Source organism: Dendropsophus ebraccatus, chromosome 11, assembly GCF_027789765.1.
Source record: "Dendropsophus ebraccatus isolate aDenEbr1 chromosome 11, aDenEbr1.pat, whole genome shotgun sequence".
NCBI classification, from domain to species: domain Eukaryota; kingdom Metazoa; phylum Chordata; class Amphibia; order Anura; family Hylidae; genus Dendropsophus; species Dendropsophus ebraccatus.
This window is the reverse complement of record NC_091464.1, coordinates 73722066-73741333: the sequence shown is the minus strand read 5'-3', so window position 1 is coordinate 73741333 and position 19268 is coordinate 73722066. Positions and strand designations below refer to the sequence as shown.

At 43.0% G+C, this 19268-nt stretch overlaps 1 protein-coding gene across 2 annotated transcripts in view; it reads right to left on the bottom strand.

Annotated features, from left to right (window-relative positions):
* The window catches only part of NCAM2 (neural cell adhesion molecule 2), a 328135-nt gene that overhangs the window by 45426 nt on the left and 263441 nt on the right, over nt 1-19268 (bottom strand). For both annotated transcript variants that reach the window (XM_069946169.1, XM_069946168.1), the window contains exon 15: nt 4137-4317. In XM_069946169.1, the coding sequence (XP_069802270.1) occupies nt 4137-4317 (181 nt within the window). The remainder of the gene's footprint in view (nt 1-4136; nt 4318-19268) is intronic.

Genomic DNA, 19268 nt, shown 5'->3' with positions numbered 1-19268 from the left:
ACACACAGGTCCTATACTAGGATAGATTTTTTTCTGGTGGATCATAGCACTATCCCTAAAATTGAAGAAGCATCCATTGGAACCATAGAATGGTCGGATCACGCCCCAATCCTGTTAGTGGTAAATGAACTATTCCCTCCATGTCGTAACCCCGTATGGAGACTCAACAACTTTATCCTGCAGCATCCCCAATACTCCCCACTCACGAATATAGCCCTAAAAGAATACTTTACTATTAATGATAATGGAGAAGTGCCAGACACTGTCCTATGGTGCGCTCATAAGGCCGCCATGAGAGGACATTTTATGAAACAAGCCTCCACTGATAAAAGATTACGAACACAACAAATACAATCTCTCCAATCACAATTGACCGAACTTCACAGACTGAATAAATTAGCGTTCCAAGCAGACAGAGCACTTAGGATCTCAAAACTTACTAAACAACTCCACGACCTAAATGCCCATAAATTTGATTTAGCTATGCGGAGATTGAAAATGCAATTTTACTGGCAGGGAAATAGACCCTCGGCGCTGCTGGCTAAACAGCTCAATAATAGGGCAGCTAAAGCACGCATCCCCTTCCTGTACAATACAGAAAAAGAAAAAATAATGGACCCCCAGGGTATAGCGGATGTCCTTGCCGATTTCTATGATGCACTTTACAATTTAGGAAACGACCCCAATACGCCCCAACCAACAGAATCGCTGATAGCTGAGTTTCTAAATAATATAGTGCTTCCTACAGTATCCCCCACCCAACTCTCCCAATTATCCAAACCAGTAACAGAGGAGGAGGTACTAAGTGTGATTAAATCACTTAAAAATAATAAAGCACCTGGACCCGATGGGTTTTCTAATGAGTATTACAAACAACATAAAACTACTTTAGCCCCATATCTAACTAGATTATTTAACGGCATCTTTAATGGCATCCAATTTCCAGCTGAGATGCTAAAGGCCTTGGTTATAACACTGCCTAAACCGGGGAAGTGCCCTGACGTGGCTGCTAATTTCCGTCCCATTTCCCTATTAAATGGGGACCTGAAGTTATACGCCAAGTTAATCGCTAACCGAATGTCAGTAGCACTACCCTCTCTGATAGGGGGTGATCAGGTGGGGTTTGTACCTGGGCGGCAAACGATTGATGGGACGCGCAGGTTCATTAATCTGATTTACGCGGTTGAGTCCCGGCGAACGCCTTCTCTGCTCCTTACATTGGATGCGGAGAAGGCGTTCGATCGGGTCCATTGGGGGTATTTGCGGGCCACATTGGGTAAGTTTGGCCTACAGGGTCCAATTCTTACGGCTATTATGGCTTTATACACAGTGCCGGGGGCCCAGATCTATTCAGCGGGTACTCTATCGCGCGCGTTTGCCATCACGAATGGGACACGACAGGGGTGCCCCCTGTCCCCGACGATATTCGTCATGGCAATAGAACCATTAGCACAACTAGTTAGATCCGACGCGCGCATATCTGGCATAAGAATAGGAACATGCGAGCACCGCATTGGTCTTTTTGCGGATGACATAATTCTGTCCATCTCCAGCCCTGTAAACTCCCTGAGGGCTGTAACAGACGACCTAGCCAGGTTTAGTAAGGTGAGCTACTATAAAGTTAACTCAGCTAAATCAGTGATTCTGGACATGGGCATCCCAGCCGCAGTTGTTGCCCAACTGAAAGCGGACTTTCCGTTCCAGTGGGCCTCAGGAATGATCCAATACCTGGGTATAACCCTTACCTACCCCACTTCCCAATTAGTATCCGCCAACTCCAAAACATTACTTTCCACCCTTACTGGTGATGTGAACAAATTTTCCAAATTCCCCATATCCTGGGTGGGTCGTATCTCCACTGCTAAAATGATGCTCCTCCCTAAGGTGCTATACTATTTCAGAAATTTACCGGTCTACCTCCCACAATCCTTATTACAACGGATTCAGTCCCTTATAAACCGCTTTGTGTGGGCTGGTCAAAGAGCTAGAGTGGCCAGCAAGGTTCTGTGTCTGCCAGTAAGACAGGGCGGCCTAGGCTGCCCCAATGTGACATTGTATTACTACTCCGCTATCATGGACCAGTTAGGACAGTGGTGGGGAGGAGCAGGTGTAGATGAGAGACCATGGGTGACTCTAGAAAAAGATCTGGTACCAAGACGAGATCCTCTAGCTTTGCTGTGGGGGTCTAGGCTGGCGGGGAAGTCACCGCACGCCCTGCCCCCCACCGTGTTGGCAGGTCTCAAAGTATTCAATAAACCACTGATAAAGCAGGTTTTGCTGCCGACAAAATCTGCCTCTATCCCCCTCACGGCCCTGCACAGCCTGATAATAGATTCGGACTTCTCCAGTTGGGTGACTAAGGGGGTCAAGCATCTGGGTGACTTATATGATGGCCATCAGTTAAAACCATTTGATGAGCTGACCTCTGCTTATGGCATCCCCAATAGGGACTTTTACAAATATCTTCAACTAAGACATTGCCTCCAAAATCTCCTAATTCCAGGAACAGGGGCAGCTGCGCAGTATGAGACCTTTCTCGCCAAAAGACAAAGGGGATCAGGATTAGCGGTGGCTTATAGATTATTATCTTCTAGCCCGGAAGAGCTTAATTTTATTGCCAAGTGGGAACAAGATTTAAAGAGACACTTTACATATGAACAATGGTCCTCGGCGTTTGCATTGGCGACGAAGGTCTCGCATTGTGTAGGTCATTTAGAGTCATCTCGCAAACTGATGTACAGATGGTATATGACCCCTTACAGATTAGCAAAGATATTTCAGGATGCTTCCCCCCAGTGTTGGAGGTGTGAATCAGAAGTAGGCAATCTCTTGCATGTTTGGTGGAAGTGCCCGCCTCTCGCAGGATTCTGGACTGAAATCCGTAAGTTCATACAACAAACACTGGGATACCCTGTGGTGTGGGGCCCAGGTCTAGCGTTACTGTCAATGGATCTAGATAATCTCCCCACTTTGGACATAACAGTCCTTTTACATATACTTATGTCCACTACAACTTGTATAGCCAAAAGGTGGAAATCGAAAGAAGTGCCTACTATTGCTGAAATAAAGGCGGCAGTACAATTTAACTATAGTATGGAGCTTGCTATAGCCATGAGAACGAACAACCTAAGTCGTTTTGACAAACAATGGGAAAAGTGGCGGTCACTTCAACCAATATAGATTAAGGGTCATACGCTCATACGCTTATTTAATAAGAGGCAACGGTGGTGAGGTGTCTCCGTGAGGTGTGATTAGGTACTAGCTTGGACACTCACGTCTGTACATGGTAGGTTCCCCCCCTTCCTTCCCTCTCTCCCTCCCCCCCCCCCTTACCCACCCTTACTCCCCTCCTCCCCCTCCCCCCTTTTTCCCTGTTGTCAGCATGTACCGAGTTGGGACTGTATTGTGTATTGTGTTTTGTCTTAATTTGTTTTAGTTGTTTTATTTGTTTTATTCTGGATATGTTTCTCATGTCTACTCTGGCGATTTGTATGTTTTTTTATTGTAAAAGGCCGATGATGTCCTCGGTCTGTGTGTCTTCCTTTGTAATATTTTGAAAATTTATAATAAAAATTTTAGTCAAAAAAAAAAAAAAAAAAACTATTTCAGCTATCTTTTCAAATGTCAGGTAAATAAATGCTACAATATCACATACAACCTAAGGACATGGCTGGCCAATAAATTCCCAAAAATTCCTGCAAAAATAAAAAAAATCACCTGCAGGCAGGGGTGTGTGGAAATATAATGAAGAAAGTATACTTACCCATCCCCATGCCCCTAAAGTGCTGCCCTATCAATCTCTGACAGCCCCCGGCCTCATGTAGTTTTGCTTTAACATCACATTTCTATCTGATAGATTTCCCACTCAGACAATCAGCGACTGGGGCAGGATACCTGTCTTGCTTAGTGGGCAATTAATAAGTGGAGCAGTAATATTGGAGCAACAGAAGCCGCACCGAGAAAGCTGGGAGGTAATTGTATCTTGCTGTTGTTCAAGTGTAGTTAGAGCAGCACTATGTGGGAATGGGCACGGGTAAGTATACTTTCGTTATTATGAGTTGTTTTTTTTGCGAGACTTCTCCTTTAGACTGGACATACATTGGTCTGAGAAAACATTAAGTAGTAAATGATCTCACCTGCAATAATATTCGGTTTTGGCGGCATGATAAATTCATACATTGTCGGCTCAGAATGACCCAGTCTATTTGTTGCTATAATCTGAACTTCATATCCCATATTCCACTGTAGATGTTCTAGAACAATATGGTCTTTATTTCCAAGGAATTTTTTCTCCAACCATTGATCTTCTTTGTCTTTCTGTGAAACGAAGTGCAAGCATTATTATTTTTAGTAAAAGTGATTTCAATGAAACTGTGAGGTTAAATGTAGTATGCGAAAATAATACAAACAGTTTTATGTCTGAATAGAGTTGGTGGAGATCTTAAGAGGAAACAAATCATTGCTGGATATAGACTTTAAAGTGTCCACCTATAAACATTGTGCCATTCTTAGGTCCAGTGTTTGGTTTTGAATATATTTCTAGCAGCCGGAGCTTTGTTTTTCCATTACAAAGCTCCAATTCTCTTAAAAGGTATAGGCACATTTGAAAATAACAAAACATGATTTTATTTTACCTTGAGTTAAAAAAGGGATTTTCAAGAAATAGTATTTAAAGGGGATTCCCATAAAAAAAGCATAAAAAGCATATAGGTGCCCTCACTGATTCTCATAGATTGACAGCTTTCCTGCTTGTCTACGTTGCTTCTAGCCCTAGATTCAAACTTTTACAAAATGGTTCTAGTTTTACATTATGGTACCTGCCTGGAAAACTACATCTCCTAGCATGCATTGGATTTAAGAGTCAACTGCCAGGTACCCACCCCTGGCTAAATAATCTTCTACTTTGCATAGTAAACACATTATCTATCTATTTATTTTTTGGAAGGTTGCATAAGGATTCATTAAAGGGAACCTGTCACCCCCGTGTCGGGGTGAAGGCAGCCCAACCCCCTGCTAGAGCCCCGGATACTTACCCCATCTCACCAAGTTCCGCTCCTGGAGCCGATCCCAGGACGGAGATATCACAGTCTGAAGCCTGGCGCGCGCAGCATAGATGAGTCCGATCCCCATAGAGAATAAATTAAGCCGTCATTCTCTATGGGCGTCGGACTCATCTCTGCAGCACGTGCGTCGGGCTTCTAACAAGGATACCTCTGTCCAGGGAACAGATCCAGGAGCGGGACATGGTGAGATGGGGTAAGTATCAAGGGCTCTAGCGGGGGGTCGAGTGGCCTTCACCCCGGCACAGGGGGTGACAGGTTCCTTTTAACCCTTAGAGGACTGGGCCAATTATAATTTTTGCGTTTTCGTTTTTCCCTGCTTGTGCTTAAAAGACCATAGCACTTGCATTTTTTCACCTCGAAACCCACATGAGCCCTTATTTTTTGCGCCACTAATTGTAATTTGCAATGACAGGCTGAAATTTTTCATAAAGTACACTGCCCAGAAAAAAATTCAATGTGTGGTTAAATTGAAAAGAAAAACGCATTTCTTTTATTTGTTTTTTTTTTTTCATTTTTACGCCGTTCGCCCTGGGGTAAAACTGACTTGTTAAATATGTTCCTTAAGTCATTACGATTACAACGATATGTAAAATGTATAACTTTTATTGTATCTGATGGCCTGTAAAAAATTCAAACCATTGTTAACAAATATATGTACCTTAAAATCGCTTTATTCCCATGCTTATAGCGCTTTTATCCTTTGGTTTATGGGGCTGTGTTAGGTGTAATTTTTTGCGCCATGATGTGTTCTTTCTATCGGTACCTTGATTGCTCATATGCAACTTTTTTATCACTTTTTATTACAATTGTTCTGGATTTGATGCGACCAAAAAAGCACAATTTAGCACTTTTGGATTTTTTTACGCTTACGCCATTTACTGGGCAAGATCAGGAATGTGATTAATTAATAGTTAGGGCGATTACGCACGCGGCGATATATATATATATTTTTTATAACACGGGAAAACGGGGGTGATTCAAACTTTTATTAGGGGAGGGGGCTTTTTATTAATAACAACACTTTTTTTTTTTTTACTTTTACACTTATACTAAAAGCCCCCCTGGGGGACTTCTAGTATAAGCACACTGATCTCTCATTGAGATCTATGCTGCATAGATATGCAGCATAGATCGATGAGATAGGCACTTTGATTGCTTCCAGCTGCTGAGTCCGGCGGCAGCAGGATGTGTTGATCGCTCCTTCGGGACAACGTCCCGGAGTAACGATCAACCCCACTAAACACCAGGGATGGCTGCGTTCAAGTAATCGGATGCAGCTGTCAACTTTGACAGCTGCATCAGATTACTTTATTAGTGGGCACGGCGATCGGACTGTGCCCGCTAATAGCCGCGGCACCCGGGACCGCCGCGGTTCAGAGCGCGGCCCCGCTCTGAGCACATGTAGGTGGCCCTGGACGTACAGGTACGTCCAGGGTTGCCTTGGAGTTAAGCAAACAAAAAAAAATACTATAATATAAAAAAGTACAGTCCAAAGTTGTCCAAAAATAAATTTTAATATTAATTATTTAATAATAAAACACCCTCTGATTTACACCATCATTAAGGGGAGCTGAAAGGCCTAATGTATACTGTGGTTCCTCAACATACAATATTAATTGGTTCCCGGACAACCATTGTATGTTGAAAATACTGAATGTTAAGACCAAAATTCTATGCAGCACAGGACATGCAGTATCACACTATACTCATAGAATCACTACTAGACAGCCAACCATTGCATGCACTTTACTAATATTGGAGTTTTATCAGTAAAATTGCCAGTTTCATTGGTTGATCTTCTAGTTATTTACACGTGCCGCAGATGCTGATTGCCCATAGCATTGTATGTTGTATGTTGAGTCTGGTCTCAGAAAGGACCATTGTATGTTGAAAATATTGTATCCTAAGGCCATTGTAAGTTGAGGGATCACTGTATTGGTTATACACTGAACTCTCTTATAAAGCATTAAGCAGAATTCCCCTAAACTGCCCCTAGTGGTTGCAGAATGCTCTTATTTAACTCTGTGCAGAAAACTTTCTTCATGATAAGTGTGTGCTGTGTGCTTGGAGTGTCTGTGCTTGCTGTGGGCTGTGTGTGCTTGCTGTGGGCTGTGTGTGCTTGCTGGGGGCTGTGTGTGCTTGCTGTGGGCTGTGTGTGCTTGCTGGGGGCTGTGTGTGCTTGCTGTGGGCTGTGTGTGCTTGCTGGGGGCTGTGTGTGCTTGCTGTGGGCTGTGTGTGATTGCTGTGGGCTGTGTGTGATTGCTGTGGGCTGTGTGTGTGCTTGCTGTGGGCTGTGTGTGGGCTGTGTGTGCTTGCTGTGGGCTGTGTGTGGGCTGTGTGTGCTTGCTGTGGGCTGTGGGCTGTGTGTGTGCTTGCTGTGGGCTGTGTGTGTGCTTGCTGTGGGCTGTGTGTGTGCTTGCTGTTGGCTGTGTGTGTGCTTGCTGTGGGCTGTGTGTGCTTGCTGTGGGCTGTGTGTGTGCTTGCTGTGGGCTGTGTGTGTGCTTGCTGTGGGCTGTGTGTGGGCTGTGTGTGCTTGCTGTGGGCTGTGTGTGTGCTTGCTGTGGGCTGTGTGTGGGCTGTGTGTGCTTGCTGTGGGCTGTGTGTGTGCTTGCTGTGGGCTGTGTGTGGGCTGTGTGTGCTTGCTGTGGGCTGTGTGTGTGCTTGCTGTGGGCTGTGTGTGGGCTTGCTGTGGGCTGTGTGTCTGTGTGCTTGCTGTGGGCTGTGTGTGTGCTTGCTGTGGGCTGTGTGTCTGTGTGCTTGCTGTGGGGTATGTGTGTGTGTGTGTGCTTGCTGTGAGCTGTGTGTGTGTGCTTGCTGTGTGTCTGTGTGCTTGCTCTGTGTGTGCTTGCTGTGTGTGTGTGTGTGTGTGTGTGTGTGTGCTTGGTGTGTGTGTGTGTGTGTGTGTGTGTGTGCTTGCTGTGTGCCGTGTGTGCTTGCTGTGTGTGTGTGCCTGTCTGTGTGTATATGAGAATTGTGGATGTTACATGACTACTACAACCACCATCATCCCCCTGGCAGCTGAAGTGTGTGTTACATGACTACAAAAAACACCACCATCATCCCCCTGGTAGCTGAAGTGTGTGTTACATGACTACAATTCCCACCATGCCCCTGATAGCTGGTGTGTGTTACATGACTACAGCCATCATCACCCCATTGATAGCGGAAGTGTTACATGACTACAACCCCCATCATCCCTCTGATACCTGATGTGCGTTACATGACTACAATTTAAATAATGGAAGCTTTATTTTTAAAGTAATAAAGTGAAAGGAACATAAATTGGTTTGTACGGACGGATTTTAAATATAATTTATTAAGTATCTAATTGGTATCTAGCAACAAAAAAAAAGTTGGTATTGGTATCGAACTCAAAATTCTGGTATTTTGACATCACTATGTGTATACGATGTATGTATATGGTGTATGCATGTTCAGTATGGGTGTATATGATGTACGTATGTGTCTATATGGTGTATGCATGCACAGTATATGTCTATGTATGTATGTATGTATGTGCATGTATGTACAGTATGTGTGAAGATGTGAGCCCTAGAGAAGAGAAAAAAACCTGGACAGGTTGGGTATCCCAAGAACTACAACCTCCATCATTCCCTGTTGACAGTTCATGGTGGGAGTTCTAATTTTGCAGCTTGTTGCTCTCCAGGTTGCAGCACTACAACCTCATCATGGCATGCTGGCAGCTCATGATGGGAGTTGTAATTTTGCAGTCACTGTCTCTCCAGATTGCAGCAATTTAACCTCCATCATGTCCTACTGGCAGCTCATAATGGGAGTTGTAGTTTTGCAGTCTTCTGTGGTCTTGTGTGGTAAAACTAGTTTGCAGGACAGTAGACTAAGTTTCTATGTCAGGGACAGTAGATCGTTGTGACAATTGAAGGATTCCTGCAGGGAGCCATCAGATGTCACACTGATGCCTGACCAAATACAAAAACCACAATCCTCTAACCCTATACCTGAGAGAAATCCCTTACCACCATAACAGAAAGCACCCCCAGCTGAGAGGCAATCCCCTCCTACCTCATACAAAATGCCTGAGCTTAGGGTGGTATTACACGGGCCAATGGGGGCCCGATAATACTTGTAAACGAGCAGCGATCTGCTAGATCGGCGCTCGTTTACTGGACCTATTACACGGCCCAATTATCGTTTAACAAGGGCTGCAAAGACATCGTTACTGATGCAGCCCTTGCTAAACTGGCATACATTACCTATCCACGCCCCAGGGCTGCTCCTGTGGTCCGCTTCTCCCTGGGTCCCGCACTCTCTAGCTTCAGAGCGGCCTGTCAGCTGACAGGCCGCTCAGCCAGTCACAGGCCGGGACCGCCGCGGCCTGTGATTGGCCGGACAGCCTGTCAGCTAACAGGCCACTCTGAAGCTAGAGCAGGACCCGGGGAGAAGCGGACCGCAGGAGCAACCCTAGAGCATGGATAGGTAATGTATATCATCAGTCGCCGGCCGTGCACTGCTATTACACGTAGCGATGTGCGGTCGGCGTCTGAGAATTATAGGTCCAAACCTATATTAACGATCAGCCAATGATAGTTGTCATCGGCTGATCGTTGTATTTAATACACGGAACGATAATCGGACGAATCGGGTTGATTCGGCCGATTATCGTTCCGTGTAATAGTACCCTTACAGTCAGCAACCAGGGATTCCCTCTCAGCAACCAGGGATTCCCTCTCAGCTGGGGGGCTGTGAAGTGGCATTTTCTATTATGCTGCTGTAGGACCCTGTATAGGGATATGATGTATTATTCTGCTGCTGGGGACACTGTATGTATGTCTAGTGACTGACTACTATATGGGACACTATTGAAAGGGATGGTTACTACTGGATAGTATATGGAGCAATATTTGGAGGGCTGGTTTCTATACTGCTCAAAAAAATAAAGGGAACACTGTCCACAAAGAAAGTTGATTGACAATCAATGTCACATGCTGTTGTGCAAATGGAATAGACAAAAGGTGGAAATTATTGGCAATTAGCAAGACCGCCTCAATAAAGGAAGGCTCTGCAGGTGGGGACCATAGACCACTTCTCCCTACCTATGCTTTTTTTTTTGCACATTTAGGGTAGCTTCACAGGTATCGACTGTCAGGTCCTAGCAGGTCACGACCGCAGATGAACGACCGCTGCAAGTATGTAATTCTGCCGGCCCCTTGACCCCTTCAGCTGTCACACAGCTCCCCCGCTCTGTATACATTACCTGTCCTCGCTACACGGGGTCCCGGCATCCTGCTTTCCTGCTTGGCCAATCAGTGTGTTGCCCTGCCGCAGCCACTGATTGGCTGGGCGGGAGAGCAGTACGCCGGGACCAGTGCAGCGAGGAGAGGTAATGTATACAGAGCGGCAGCGGAGCAGGAGCCAGGCGGCAGCTGAAGGGGTTTAGGGGCCGGCAGAATTACATACACGCAGCAGTCGTTCAGACCGCTGCGTGTATGTAGTGAAAGTGATCTGCCAGGACCTGACAGACTTGCAGCGTAATTTAAACTCTGAGTCGGTAGCTGTGAAGCTACCCTTACATGCTATTCTATACTCAAATTTTGTATACTCTATCTACCTACAAAACGATAATCCACAGCACACCAGTGAAAACAATAGGGAGGTTTATTGCATTAAGTGCATCTTTTTGTTTTTGCACTGTATCTATCTATCTATCTATCTATCTATCTATCTATCTATCTATCTATCTATCATCTATCTCCTATCTATCTATCTACTATCTATCTCCTATCTATCTATCTATCTATCTATCTATCTATCTATCTATCTCCTATCTATCTATGTCACAAAACTATCTCACATCTATGTATCTAGCTGTCTATCAATACATTGTAATTATAAACCATTGCACTAGTAGTGAGATTGCTGCAGCTGTGTGTAAGGGACTATTTTTTATGCAGGTTAGGTCAGTGGAAGGAAACAGGACAACTGTGATCTGGTATCTATGATAACAAGGCCCACACTGCAAAGCACTACTGGGAAATACAGTAGCCTCTTGGTCACATGCTTCACACTGGGCCCCTTCCACATACAGTGAGGATACCAGGGCAGCGCAGAGACAAGAAATAGGCTAAAAAGTGCCCAAATAACACTGGGGAGCAGCTGTTTTCACATGGATAGTATTAAAATTGTGGTAGGTATCTCTACAAGCGTTATTTTTTTTTAACCACTTCGTGGCAGAACCCCTTTAAGTTGATCTCAGTCATGAATGTTCTTAAAAAAGGAAGGACAAAACATACTTCTCCCATATTTTGGCTACAATATAATATTTCAAGTCACATATTTTTTTAATATCCTATATAGAATTGTAAAAAAAGGACATGTAAGCTTGAACAAGGAGAAGTATGAAATACTGGTGCTTATCCCACCAGGGAGCGAGCCGAACTCATGAAACAATGCAAATGAGACAATTAAAACTACTTAAAACATTAAAGAATCTTCCATCTAGATAGTGAGACAAAGTATATTAGAGCTTGTATTATAAAACCAATTATCTACAAGAGCTCCCTTTGGCCATAGTTAAATTGAAAATAGGAGATTTTTTGCAATTAATTGTCGTAAGCCGTAAATAGCCTGACTTACACCTGGTGAAAAGTAGTATGGGTAAAAGTGTTGTTTAAGAAAGAAGGAAAGGGGTGTTTTATGTGTTATCTATGTTTCTTTAGACAAAATTATAGCTTTAAAGGACTGGTGGTAGCCATGGAGGGAAGTGTAAAATAGAGAAAATTTGGAACATGATAAAGCAGAGGGAAAAAACTGTCACAGACCGTAAAAATAATAAACTGTAATATAAGAACATGTTCGAAAAATAGGAAAAGAAAACAATTTCATTTTTTCCTCTATGATTTAGGGCTTCTTTTTTACCCTTGGTACATCACGGCAACACTATAGATCATGTTTTTATGCCTGTAAGGCACCATGGAATTAATGGGTTTTATAACTGTTCCTATATGATCAATAGAGAGTAGGGGGTTGACATACTGTATGTGTTTGCACTGCAGTGGCCAGGGTCTATTCCACCTATCTGACCCTTAAAGCTATGTTCACATTGGTAAAACATGCACTTGTTTTGATCTGGAAAATCCTCTCATTTCAAGTAAAAAAAAAAAAAAAAAAAATCCCTGCCCAAAACGTCACTCCCACTGATATCAATAGGAGTTTGGAAGACGGGCAAATAAGAAGTCAATTCGTTTCCGCTCAGTTCACGAGTTACGAAACTTAGCCATGAATTTACTGCAGGAAATTAGAGTAGCAATTTACTGCAGGAATTAGAAAGCAGTGAAGAGAAGCAGGCCCAGAAGTTGTCAGACGGGAATCAGATAACTGATCTCAGGAAGATCAGCTAAAGCAGACACTGTTGGCTGCTGGTTAAACACAATGAAATCTTAGGTGCATTGCTCCCTGGGAAATACAAAAATGCAAACCAGATCCTGTGCAACCTCACTAAAAAGTCTCAAAACACAGGACTAGCCAGATATCCCTCCAGGAAGGGCTGAGCCAAGGTGTGGCTCCTGTAGGGAAACCAACAAAACCACCAGAAGATGTCAGAACTGTGGGGAGGGGGAACAGAGAAAGGTGAGCATTTTTTTTTTTCTTAAAAGAGTACCTGTTAGTGTTGAGCGTACTTCCTCTATCAAGTATAGTGCTCAATTAAACATTGGGGTGCTTAACACTGCGCAATGCTTGTTCTGTGCACAGAGTTTAGCACAGAAGCATTTTAATGCTCATTCACACTAGAATCTGTTACGAAAAAAGCCTTTGACATGTCCTAGAGGCATCTTAAAAGTTACGATATATATATATATAGATATATAGTATTTTTCAGAACTGTTATTTCAATGAGAATACAGGGAATTGCTAAAACAGGTTGATCAAGGGTGGTGACAGGTTCCCTTTAAAGAGTCACTGTCATAATTTTATTTTTATTTTTTTTGCAGAAATCAATAGTCCAGGCAATTTTAAGAAACTTTGTAATTGGGTTTATTAGGCAAATATGCCATTATCTGCATTTAAAAAGACTTTTCCCAGGTCCCCCCCTCCTCTCCTTTCTCTCATGCACTGCTCAGAATCAGGAAATCTGGACTGTTTTACATTAGTCGGGTCCTGTCTGTGCTATGGAGAGGGGAGGGGAGAGGAGGAAGGAAGGAGATTATTCAGCAGCAGAGAACAAAGGATTACACAACAGGGAGCCGCTGAAAGCCCGTATTCAGAGGTCAGAGAGGTCAGTGCTGATGTCAGAGGAGATAGCCCGGGGATGTAGCTGTAAATTAACTCTCTTGTAACTCTTGTCCTGTTTTTGTGCCTCATCTTTCCCTTTTCCATAGAGGACAATTAAAAAGGGGGGAAGGGGGCGGTGGGACGGGGGAGAGCTTCAAACTTCGGCTAATAAACCCAATTACAAAGTTTCTTAAAATCGCCTGTACTGTTGATTTCTGCAAAAAAAAAAAAAATAAATTATGACAGTTACAGTTTAAGCCAAAACAGTTTCACCAATTGTTATCAGAATTATTACTATTTCAGCTCATGTGGCCTCACACATATATTTCCTTTTGGCTTTACTGTGAAGCTTGACATACCCTCCTGTCACATCTGCCTGTTTTGCCTTTTATGTTTTTTAATACAGTTTTTTTTCCCTTATTTGAAGTCAATAAATAAAATGCCTTAAAATATAAAACCCAAAGCTTCCGTGTTAGAGATGGGGATTCTGAAGTTCATACATTTCCATTCATTAAGATTCCTCATTTGTCGGCTGCTCTAGAAGTTAAAGAGTAATTGAATGGGATTTTCTACTTCACAATACAACACAATCTGCACAAGAATGGGCAAAGCCATGATGGATCCCAAAGAGAGAAAAGGAAGAAAAGAAGGATTTATTCTTTAAATCTAATCCCCTTTGGCTAAAATAAACACATCAAAACTCTACTGCGTTAAAAAGAGCAAAAAAAATAATCTAAGAATATTTCACTTATGCTAGTCATGTGGAGGAGCTTACATTTAAAGAGGTATTAGGGCATGCCATTACTCTGTGATTTGTGGGGGTCCAACCTCTGGGACCCCCATTTATTGTGAGAATAAAACCAGTCCGAAGTAGGAAAAAGTCCTTTATTTATGTGTACCAATTATTTTTGGCTCAACAGTATCAAAAACTGCTGTGACATTTTTTACAAACAGCACTGTTTGTGAAACCCCCCTAGGCTACATTCACACATCATATCTGAACCTATCTTTCAGCTGTAAACAGTTAAAAATTGTGTTAAGATAAAGAAAAATATTATTATTATTATTATTATTATTATTATTATTATTATTATTATTATTATTATTATTATTCCTTTATTTGCTTCTGGTCATTTAGGATTCGAAAAGAGGGTAAAAATTAAGTACCTATCATAAAAAAGTAACTTTTAACATGTGATTAGTAGAGATGAGCTGTCTGCCTGCTCCTGAAGAGGGTGGATACAGCCGGAGGACCGCCTGGAAAACTGGGATACAGCCTATGGCTATGGCTGTAACCCATTTTTTCAGGCGGTCCTCCGGCTGTATTCACCCTCTTCACGGAGGCTGCAGACAGCGGGAATCAGGCGCCGAGAGTCCAGGTTCATACGAACTAGAACCTCAGCAGGTACGCTCATCTCTAGTGATTAGACAGGTCAAAAGTTATCGATTCCACTGGGACTCTGCTGAGACCTCTTAGGATCAATAGATATAAAGAGAACTCTTCTGTCCATCTAGGTAGTCTCATAGACTGCCATAAACAGATTCAACTATAATGGAGATACAGTCGGGAGTGGATGGCATGGCTGCAGCACTCTTTCCCCAGCTATATCTCCTGATCACAGCAAGTCTCAGCAGTGAGACTGGAGGGATCAATAAGTTTTAACAAGTCTGATGACATGTCGAAAGTTATTCCTTCACATGTCCTTCACATGTACTCTTTACATTGGAATAACACTTTTTTTTCTTAATCTTTTTGTGCCACTTTTTTTAAGCCAAAGCCAAATGAGCTAAATGTAATTGAAATGAATGAAAATAATACTACTATTGCTGCTGCTGCTGCTGCTGCTACTACTACTACTACTACTGGCAATACTAATTATATCACTACTACCAAGAAAAATCACAGTAATAGTGGCCATCCTATCTGTAGGTCTTACTGATCACCTTATTTTTCTGACAATATTCTGCCCCTATCAGCCAGATAGTCAGAGAAGAGGATAGCAATGTTTATTTTGCTGCTATTAGATATGACATGAAACTGCTCTCTGGTTACAGTTTTCCCCAATATACAGAACATTGTCACATTCACTAACTGTCAAAATAAACTACTTTGTCTGAAAATACAATACCTAGGTAAAAAAACAACAACAAAAAAAAAAACAGCAGTTGTTGTAAGAATAGACAATTGGGTCAGTACAAATATACATTAAGCATTTACATTTTTGCTAAGTTTTATATTGCCTTGGACTTATTCAGTTGAGTCTCTGCTCCTCTTCAGCAAGCAGCAATGCTACAGTTTACCACTAAAGCTCCTTACAGAGCATAGTGCAGGACTCCTAGCTGAGCTAGAGTTTTGCAGAATCAAAATCAGCCAACCAATCTGGAACAAATTTGACAACCAGTCCCACTGAAGCCATGAGGGTCAGGAGGATTTTTACCTCTAGTGGGATCTTTTTCTTTTAGTTTTCCTATAGGGCATTCGATAGTGTGTAAGCTTATCGATAGTGTGTAAGCTCATCGATAGTGTGTAAGCTCATGCATGCGAGCAGGGACCTCACTCCTCTTGTATGGATAACTATGTGCTGCGGAATCTGTTGGCGCTATATAAATAAAAATTATTATTATAAAATTATTATTATTGTGATTTAGGTATACACAATTGCTTCTAGAGTTACCCCAATCTATAGTGATGTTTTTGTGAAGTGAAAATGTAGGCCTCATAATAAAGAAGTAGGTTAGAAAGATCATTAGTAGTGATGAGCAAATACTGTTCGATCGAATAGATATTCAATGGAATAGTGAGATATTCGAATATTCGATATTCGTACGAATATCTCGTAAAAGCGTTCAAATCCCCCAGCTTCCGGTTTCACCCTCCAAATGGTCAAATAGATGTGTTTCACTTATCGAATACTTGTTCCCATAGACTTTAATGGGATCGAATATTCGATCGAATATTCGAATATTCGCGGGATATTAGTACGAATATCGAATATTCGAATATCTCACTATTCGCTCATCACTAATTGATAGTAGTAATGAGCGAACATGCTTATCCGAGCTTGGTACTCGTTCAAGTATTAGGGTGCTCAATGGTACTCGTTACTCGGACGAACATCTCACGATACTCGAGAAAATCTCATCATCCGTTTCCTGTAAGTTTTGGTGCTTTTTCTCAGCCAATAAACATGCAGGGCACTCTTTGGTACATCCTGCGATCATGTGGGACCCATATACTGTATGTCGCTAGCAGTGATTGGTTGGCCAGATCAGATGATCCTGCCATATAAAAATCTCGGCCGCGAGGCTCGGCTCACATGCATGCTGAAAGAGATTAGGGACAGAACTTCTGCTGGTCAGGGAGAGCGTTAGGGAGGGAATTAGCGTTCCAGTAGGCAGGGAATACTAGAGAAACAACCAAATAGCCCTTGTAAGGGCTTCAAATCGTTTTTAAATTGCATTACTACAGACTGCTGGCTGGGACTTGCAGTGCAGCTACCACGATTTCAGCAGCACACTGTGGTGATCGGCTTCTGGCAGAAAGGGGACATTAAGTGTTGCATAAAGACCCCTAAGAAGTGCTCAGTACTATTTTATTGGGACTTCTACTATATTTTCTGATTTCTGTATTTCTTAAACAAGGCATATCTAAGTTCACTACTGCTTGCACAGTGTAAAGGGGGTGTCACACAGTGTATAGTTGCAGCCACCGACAGATTGTATCACACAGCCCCCTAAAAATAGTGGGCCTTCTACTATATTTTCTGATTTCTGTATTTCTTACGCAAGGCATATCTAAGTTCACTACTGCTTGCACAGTGTAAAGGGGGTGTCACAGAGTGTGTATAGGTGCAGCCACCAACAGATTGTATACCACAGCCTACCAAAAACTAGTTGAACCTGACCACCAGTAAATTTTTTTATTTCTGTATTTCTTACTGTGGGCATATTCAAGCTCACTGCTAATTGCCCTGTGTAAGTGCTGCTATACACCATATAGTAGCACTTACACACAGACTCAATACATCTACCTCCAAAAGTAATCTGAGTAATATATTTTCTTGGCTTGCTGTGATCTGTAGTGCAGCTTTCTCAGTCTTGACTCTGCAGTGTCCATAAAATGGTGAAGCCCAGGGGTAAGGGTTGAGGGCGTGGGGCTCCAAGCGATGTAGTGGGCAGAAGCCACGATTCTGGGCAGGGTGACACAGCAGCACCCATTAAGGAGGGAGCTGTGGTACACCGCAGACATTCAATCCCTAGCTTCTTCTCGCAACTAACGGGGTCTCAGGGTAGACCACTATTGAAACTGCAGCAGCATGAACAGGTGCTGACATGGATAGCGGATAATGTGTCCAGTAACTTATCCACCACCCAGTCTTCCATGCAGTCCACCCACGCTAGCCATGGGTGTGGAACCGTTGCTCTAGAAGCTCAGCCTCCTTCCCCACAGCCTGGCCCCTCCAGAAAAATGACTGATTAAGAATTGGAGGAAGGGCTGGTGGTGGATGAGAACGAGGTGACTGACCCTAGCTGGGTGGATAAGCATAGTGACAGTGCTTCCGAGGGGGAGTCAAGTTCAGCAACAGGACAGGTTGGAAGAGGAATAGGGGTGGGCAGAGGGAGAAGCAGGGCCAGAGCAAGTAGATCAGCAACCTTTTCACGGACTCAAACTCCCATGGGCAGGCCTAAATATTCGCAAGTCTGGAGGTTCTTTAAAGAAACTGAGGATGACCGACGGACTGTAGTGTGCAACCTGTGCTACGTCAGGATCATCAGGGGGGCCACCACTACCAGGCTAACCAATACCAGCATGCTTAAGTATATGAGTTCTAAACACCCCACACAGTGGAACCAAGGCTCCTTCCCCTGTGTCACATGCTGGCTCTGTCAGTCCCCCCGCCCAGGCCCCAGGCATGAGTGGGGAGTCACATTATGCATGGACTGTTACCCCAATTGCTACAGTCAAATTCAAAGTCAAATTCAATTTAGCATCCTTGTCTTGTCCATTTCGAACCATATTATAACTGTTATAGTCAAATTCAAATTCGAAACAGCGGTGGGGGGAGAAGTGGGGAGTCACATTATGCACAGAATGTTACCCCAATTGCTACAGTCAAATTCAAAGTCAAATTCAATTTAGCATCCTTGTCTTGTCCATTTCGAACCATATTATCTGTGAATGTCATATTACGGGTGTCCTCTGACGTCCTTTCACCAGTGCCTTCTACCTTTTTTCAATGTTTTAGCCGTTTTGAAGGCAGGTTTGACCAGGCCTTTCACCAGTAGCTTCTATCCTTCCTTGGATGTTGTAGTAGCCTTTTTGAAGGCAGGATTGACCAGGCCTGTTAACAGTAGCTTCTATCCTTCCTTGGATATTGTATTAGCCTTTTTGAAGGCAGGATTGACCAAGCCTTTTAACATTAGCTTCTATCCTTCCTTGGATGTTTTATTAGCAGTTTTGAAGGCAGGATTGACCAGGTCTTTTAACAGTAGCTTCTATCCTTCCTTGGATGTTTTATTAGCAGTTTTGAAGGCAGGATTGACCAGGCATTTCACCAGTAGCTTCTATCCATCCTTGGATGTTGTTGTAGCCTTTTTGAAGGAAGATTGACCAGACCTTTCACCAGTAGCTTCTATCCTTCCTTGGATGTTGTTGTAGCCTTTTTGAAGGCAGGATTGACCAGGCCTTTCACCAGAAGATTCTATCCTTCCTTGGATGTTGTATTAGCCTTTTTGAAGGCAGGATTGACCAGGCTTTTTCAACAGTAGCTTCTATCCTTCCTTGGATGTTGTATTAGCCTTTTTGAAGGCAGGATTGACCAGGCCTTTTAACATTAGCTTCTATCCTTCCTTGGATATTGTATTAGCCTTTTTGAAGGCAGGATTGACCAGGTCTTTTAACAGTAGCTTCTATCCTTCCTTGGATGTTTTAGCCATTTTGAAGGCAGTATTGACCAG